Source organism: Penaeus vannamei, chromosome 37 (assembly GCF_042767895.1).
Source record: "Penaeus vannamei isolate JL-2024 chromosome 37, ASM4276789v1, whole genome shotgun sequence".
Classification (NCBI taxonomy): domain Eukaryota; kingdom Metazoa; phylum Arthropoda; class Malacostraca; order Decapoda; family Penaeidae; genus Penaeus; species Penaeus vannamei.
Window position 1 is genome coordinate 26,193,055 of NC_091585.1, and position 7,500 is coordinate 26,200,554.

The window sequence follows — 7,500 nt, forward strand, 5'->3', positions numbered from 1 at the left end:
GACAGGAAGTCAAAGTTTGATATCAAGTATATATAAAAAAGTAAAATCTAGATAACGAGGTTTAAAGAGAGGAAGTTTAATGTCGTGTATATAAGAAAGAAGTCAAATCTAAAACTTAAGCGAGGAAGTCAAAGTTTGATACCAAGTTTATATAAAAAAGAGGAAGTCAAAGTTTGATACCAAGTTTATATAAAAAAGAGGAAGTCAAAGTTTGATACCAAATTTATATAAAAAACAGGAAGTCAAAGTTTGATACCAAGTTTATATTAAAAAAAGTCAAAGTTTGATACCAAGTTTATATAAAAAAGAGGAAGTCAAAGTTTGATACCAAGTTTATATAAAAAAGAGGAAGTCAAAGTTTGATACCAAGTTTATATAAAAAAGAGGAAGTCAAAGTTTGATACCAAGTTTATATTAAAAACAGGAAGTCAAAGTTTGATACCAAGTTTATATAAAAAAAGAGGAAGTCAAAGTTTGATACCAAATTTATATTAAAAAAGAGGAAGTCAAAGTTTGATACCAAGTTTATATAAAAAAGAAGTCAAAGTTTGATACCAAGTTTATATAAAAAAGAGGAAGTCAAAGTTTGATACCAAGTTTATATTAAAAAAAAAGAGGAAGTCAAAGTTTAATACCAAGTTTATATAAAAAAAGAAGTCAAAGTTTGATACCAAGTTTATATAAAAAAGAGGAAGTCAAAGTTTGATACCAAGTTTATATTAAAAAAGAGGAAGTCAAAGTTTGATACCAAGTTTATATAAAAAAGGGGAAGTCAAAATTTGATACCAAGTTTATATTAAAAACAGGAAGTCAAGGTTTGATACCAAGTTTATATAAAAAACAGGAAGTCAAAGTTTGATACCAAGTTTATATAAAAAAGAGGAAGTCAAACCTAGATAACAAGAATGGAAGATAAGGTCAAAGTTTAATGTCAAGTGTATATAAAAAAGATAAGGAGATTTAAGCGAGGAAGTCAAACTTTGAGATCAATTTTATATTAAAAAGAGGAAGTTCAATCTAGAACATTATCGAGGAAGTCAAAGTCTGATACCAAGTTTATATAAAAAAGAGGAAGTCAAACCTAGAACTTAAGCGAGGAAGTCAAAGTCTGATATCAAGAGTGCATCAGAACAAGGGAAGCCAAAAGAGTGACTAAAGAGCGGGTGGCGAAGGTCAGGGTGAGGTCAAATATCACGAAGAGGGTGAAGAGAAAGCCGAGGACTAAGGGGCGAGGCGAAGGACGAAGCGAGGGAGTGGAAGTCAAGGGTGAGAGTGAGCAAGACTTTTTTTTCCTTTTCGTTCCCGTAACTCTCCTCTCTATCTTTCTCTCTTCTTCCTTTTTTCTCTCTCTCTCCATTTCTTTTACTCTCTCTCTCTCTCTCTCTCTCTCTCTCTCTCTCTCTCTCTCTCTCTCCCTGTCTGTATGTCTATCCATATCTCTACCTCATTCTTTCTCTCTCTTTCTCTGTCTATCTATTTCTCTTCTTCATTTTCTGTCTCTCTCTTCCTCATTCTCTCTCTCTCTATTTCTCTTCCTCATTCTCTCCCTCTCTCTCTATTTCTCTTCCTCATTCTCTCTCTCTATATATATATCTCTTCCTCTCTCTCCCTATCTATATGGCTATCCATATATCTTTCTCATTCTCTCTCTCTCTCTCTATTTCTCTTCCTCATTCTCTCTCTCTCTCGATTTCTCTTCCTCATTCTCTCTCTCTCTCGATTTCTCTTCTTCATTCTCTCTCTCTCTCTCTCTCTATTTCTCTTCCTCATTCTCTCCCTCTCTCTCTATTTCTCTTCCTCATTCTCTCTCTCTATATATATATCTCTTCCTCTCTCTCCCTATCTATATGGCTATCCATATATCTTTCTCATTCTCTCTCTCTCTCTCTATTTCTCTTCCTCATTCTCTCTCTCTCTCTCTTTCTCTTCCTCATTCTCTCTCTCTCTCTCTTTCTCTTCCTCATTCTCTCTCTCTCTCTCTTTCTCTTCCTCATTCTCTCTCTCTATATATATATCTCTTCCTCTCTCTCCCTATCTATATGGCTATCCATATATCTTTCTCATTCTCTCTCTCTCTCTCTATTTCTCTTCCTCATTCTCTCTCTCTCTCTCGATTTCTCTTCTTCATTCTCTCTCGCTCTCGATTTCTCTTCCTCATTCTCTCTCTCTCTCGATTTCTCTTCTTCATTCTCTCTCTCTCTCTCTCTCTCTCTCTCTCTCTCTCTCTCTCTCTCTCTCCCTATCTATATCTCTATCCATATCTCGACCTAATTCTCCCTCTCTCCCTCCCTCCCTCCCTCCCTCCCTCTCTCCCTCCCTCTCTCTCTCTCTCCCATTCCATTTCCCGAAGTTGAAGGCAAAACGTAATCACTGCCATGACAAAAGGTCAAAAGGTCAAAAGGTCAAGCCAGGAGAGAGGGCAAACACCGGAGGTCTTGGGGCAGGTTGGCACTGGTAATGGAAACAGAAACTGGCACTGATGGGTATGTTTAAGATCGGCACTGGTGATGGAGGTGATGACAGGCGCTGCTGGTGATGAGGGGGAATCTCGGGGATAGTTGTGGGTGGTGGTGATGATGATGGTGATGATGATGGTGATGGTGATGATGATGGTGATGATGGTGATGGTGATGTATTGATGGTGATGATGATGATGATGTATTGATGGTGATGTATTGATGGTGATGTATTGATGGTGATGATGGTGATGTATTGATGGTGATGATGGTGATGTATTGATGGTGATGATGGTGGTGATGGTGATGGCGATGATGATGTGGTGATGATGATGATGATGGTGATGGTGATGATGGTGATGTAGTGGTGATGGTGATGGTGATGGTGATGATGATGTTGATGGTGATGATGATGATGATGATGATGATGACGATAATGATGATGAAGATAATGATGTGGTGATTAAATGCTGGATGCTGGGATTGTGATGGTAATGAAGTTCAAGATCATACTTATTATGATCGTGATGATGATCATGATGATGATGGTTACGATGACAATGACAATGACGATGACGCTAGTGATGACGATAGTGATGATTGAGATAGTCATAGCAGTACTGATGTTGATAAGAAAGAAGGAAATGTGAGAGAAAAAATAAAAAAATGAAAAGTAGCATTGTTGGCACCCCCGAAGGCCCTAAATATTTGGAAAATGACGCAAGGATGAAGAATGGGTGCGGCGAAAGGCACTGATTTATGGCACTGCTTTGTGAACGGCACCAGCTGGCCCTCCCGACGTAAACAAATGATGGAAGGCAAAGCTTTAATGATGGACTTTAAGGCAGGATCGAAAAATGACTCCCCCGTTTTTGGAGTCAATGTTGGTGGTCAATAATATTAACTTTTAACAAGTTGTTGGTGGAGTCAGTGTTATTAACTCAACAAGTTGTTGGTGGAGTCAATGTTATTAAGTAACAAGTTGTTGGTGGAGTCAGTGTTATTAACTCTTAAACAAGTTGCTTGAGTCATATGTTATTAACTCGAAACAAGTTGTTGGTGGAGTCAATATTATTTAGTAGCAAGTTGTTGGTGGAGTCAGTGTTATTAACTTGTAATAACTTGTGGTGGAGTCAATGTCATTAACTCGAAATAAGTTGTTGGTGGAATCAATAACAACCCATAACAACTTGTTGATAGAGTCACATGTTATTAACTCATAACAGCTTGTTGGTGGAGTCAAATGCAATTAACTCGTAATAAGTTGTGGTGGAGTCAATATTATTAACTCGTGACAGGTTGTTGGGAATTGACTGCCACAGGGAATGAAGTGACATCTGTGACTGACAGGAGGGACGGGGGATCCAAACCTTGCCTGGCACTGCGGTTGACATGATGGCAGACTGAAGTGACGGCAGGGAAAGTCACTGTAGGGGAACGAAGACAACGATAATAAAGGGAATCAAGAGGGCATAATGGCTAATAATTTACGGGGATAGTAAAGAGGGGGGGCTTGGCTTTAGAGTGGGGGGGGGGGGGGGGCGGGGGCGGCACTGGCAGCTGGCGCAAAGACTGATGTTTGTGTCTCGGTTGGGCACTGTTGACGTGGCATTGGCGATGGCGGTGAAGACGATGGATGGGGGGGCGAGTGTGGGTGACGGTGCGGGGTGGCGACGGGGGCGGGGCGACGGGGGCGGGGCGATGGGGACGGAGCGATGGGGGCGGAGGCGATGGGGGCGGGGCGATGGGGGCGGAGCGATGGGGGCGGGGTGATGGGGGCGGGGCGATGGGGGCGGAGGCGTCGGATGGGGTGAGTCGGCCGCGCGAGGGGGGGGGCGGGGCGTCATGGCGATGGCACGCATGAGGACGACGAGGCGGTCACAGTGAGAGGAGGAAATGGCTGTGATGGCGGCTGTGATGACACTGACCCTGTGAGGAGTAGAGGAGGTCGATGCGTTCTGGCGAGGAAGAGTATGAGGAGTAGGAGCGGGCCAAGTGTTGCGGGCGTGGCCCACCTGGAGGTCCCGTGGGCGGCCCGGCGGGGGGCGCTGACGGCCTGACTCCGCCCTTCATGCCTATCATGCCAGGGGGCCCGCCCGCAGACCCGCCCGGGCCACCCGGTCCGCCCGAGTACCGCTGGGGCTTAGGGGGAGCCACGCCCCCAGCTGGGGAGAGCATAAAATGTATTATGTTGTTTGTGAAACCCGAAATTATAAGATATAACTGAAATGTTCGCTTACAAAGTACAGGCGACTCGCGTCTCGCGCCCTGGCAGCAGCACCAGGCCTCGGGGCACGCAGGGCCGGCAGGAGGCCCGCCGGGCGCGCGGGCGTCTCTGGGCCGGGTCCTGGCTCGAGGGCTCGGCAGGAGCCTCGCCAGCGGCTCAGACACACCTCAGCGCCGAGTTCCCTCACCGGCCTCTGCGCGGGTCCCGGACCACGCGTGGTCAGGGGCCTCGGCGAGAGACGCGGCCATTCGGTCTCAGACTAGAACTCAATGTGAGGTCAGCAAAAGAAAGCTCCCAGACCACGGAGCTCTGGTCTGCTAGCCAGGTCTGCCGACGCCGGTCTGCTGAAGTAGGTCTGCCAGCGGCTCGAAGGCCAGGTCGGCAGCGTTCGTCCCGAGAGCTCAAGACCCGTGCCTGACACCCGACATCCTCGCACCATAAGCCTATTAAACCAGTCATCAGTGCCAGGTCCTAGTGCCAGGCTCTAATTCCAGGTCGTTTCAGGTCAAACATGCAGGTCAGGTAATCACAGGTCATCCCATGTGGTTACAGCACATAACATAGCCAATGGGAGAGGCACTGTCGGGGTGACACTAACCCACACAGAAGGGCTGAGGGGGAGGGACTTACCTGCTGGGGAGTAGGGGGGCCTCGGGCCGCGGGGGATGGGGGCCACGCCGGTGTTGTGGGCGGGGGCGCCGGGGGGGTAGGAGTGGGTCATGTAGTACCCCCCTGTTTTACCATTCTGGAAAAAAGAGATTTGGTGCATTAGATGAAGGGTCTTGAGGTACGTGAGAGATAGAGAACGAGGGAGGGAGAATGAGAGAGAGAGTGTGTGTGTGTGTGAGAGAGAGAGAGAGAGAGAGAGAGAGGGAGAGAGAGAGAGAGAGGAAGAGGAAGAGAGAGAGGGAGAGAAAGAGGAAGAGAGAGAGGGAGAGAAAGAGAGAGAGAGAGAGAGAGAGAGAGAGAGAAAGAGAGAGAAATAGAAAGAGACGGAGAAAAAAGAAAGAGAGAGAGGACTACATAAAAGAATACACCGCACTCGCATCACACTAATGATGGGAAATACAATTATCCAGAAAATGGACATGAAAATGGATTTATAACATTCTCCAGTTAATGTACTGTAGCAAGTTATTATACAGCAAGGAAACATTACTTCTGCGACAAAGACACATGCCACTCTTAACGAAGGGGCGAATGGCAGTTAAAACCAGCCAGAAACAGTAATAGAACGAATGGCAGTTAACACCAGCGAGAAATGGTGATAGAATGAACGTTATTACTGCCAGGTCGTTGTAACCTCTCCGGCGACCTTGCTGTTCATCGGTGAAAAAAAAAAAACAGATTCCTCCTCCTGACGCAACAAATAACAAAATAAAAACAAAAAAAACAAGGATCCATACGCAACGACAGTTCCCCTTCAAGAGAACATATAAAAAAAAAAAAACACCGTCACCCCCTCAACCTCCTCCCACCCTCCACCCCTCCCCACTCCTCCCTCCCGAAGAATAATAATAATTCCCCTTCAAGAGAACATATAAAAGAAAACACCCCCACCCCTTCCCCCTCCTCCCCCTACTCCCTCCTCCCCCCTCCCCACTCCTCCCTCCCGAAGAATAATAATTCCCCTTCAAGAGAACATATAAAAGAAAACACCCCTTCACCCCCTCATCCTCCCCTCCTCTCCTCCCCTCCCCCCTCCCCACTCCTCCCGAAGAAGAAGAAGACGAAAAAAAAAAAAAAAAAAATACGTCTGTTTTCCTCCCTAATGGCGGCTATTCTGGCCGGGTTCCTCGACTTTGAAACACACACGCAAACATCTTGACGTTCCTCGAGCTCCTTAACATCTCATCTTGGCTAATGGACAGATCCTCAGCCGCTGACACCGTTTCCTTGCGAGGGAAATGTGCAAATGAAGGAAAAGGTTTGATATCGAGGTAAATGTGCAAATGAAGGAAAAGGTTTGATATCGAGGTAAATGTGCAAATGAAGGAAAAGGTTTGATATCGAGATAAATGTGCAAATGAAGGAAAAGGTTTGATATCGAGGTAAATGGTGCAAATGAAGGAAAAGGTTTGATATCGAGGTAAATGTGCAAATGAAGGAAAAGGTTTGATATCGAGGTAAATGGTGCAAATGAAGGAAAAGGTTTGATATCGAGGTAAATGTGCAAATGAAGGAAAAGGTTTGATATCGAGGTAAATGTGCAAATGAAGGAAAAGGTTTGATATCGAGGTAAATGTGCAAATGAAGGAAAAGGTTTGATATCGAGGTAAATGTGCAAATGAAGGAAAAGGTTTGATATCGGGGCTGCTGTGAGCTCGGGGGTTGACGTGTGCCGGAAGGGGCTTTGTGGCGATGGTGTTTTGTTTTTTTGTTTTTTGTTGTTGTTTTGGTGTTTTTTGTTTTGTTTATAGCTTTCGATGTGGGGTACGGGTGTATGAGATATTTGGGTTTAGGTGGGTATTCGTGCTTTTTTTTTCTTTTTTTTATAACTTTCGATTTTGTTTTTTTGTTGTTGTTTTTTGTTTTGCTTATAGCTTTCGATGTGGGGTAGGGATATATATATATTTTTTTGTCTTTTTTTGTTTTGTTTATAACTTTCGATTTGGGGTAGGGATGTATGAGGTATTTGGGTCATGGTGGGTATTCACGCTGTTTTTTTTTTTTTTTTTTTGTGATTGTTTTGTTTATAACTTTCGATTTTGTTTTTGTTGTTTTGTTTATAACTTTCGATTTGGGGTAGGGATGTATATTTGGGTCAAGGTGGGTATTCCAAATTTATCTTTTTTTATCTTTTTTTATATTTTTTTT

The 7,500-nt window shown here is 44.3% G+C and overlaps 1 protein-coding gene across 1 annotated transcript in view; it reads right to left on the bottom strand.

Moving 5' to 3' along the window:
* Positions 1-7,500, bottom strand: part of LOC113814157 (coiled-coil domain-containing protein AGAP005037) — a gene marked incomplete in the record, with an annotated part of 653,514 nt that overhangs the window by 88,328 nt on the left and 557,686 nt on the right. The window contains 2 exon segments of the mRNA XM_070115391.1: positions 4,385-4,621; positions 5,314-5,428. Of these exon segments, the coding sequence (XP_069971492.1) occupies positions 4,385-4,621; positions 5,314-5,428 (352 nt within the window).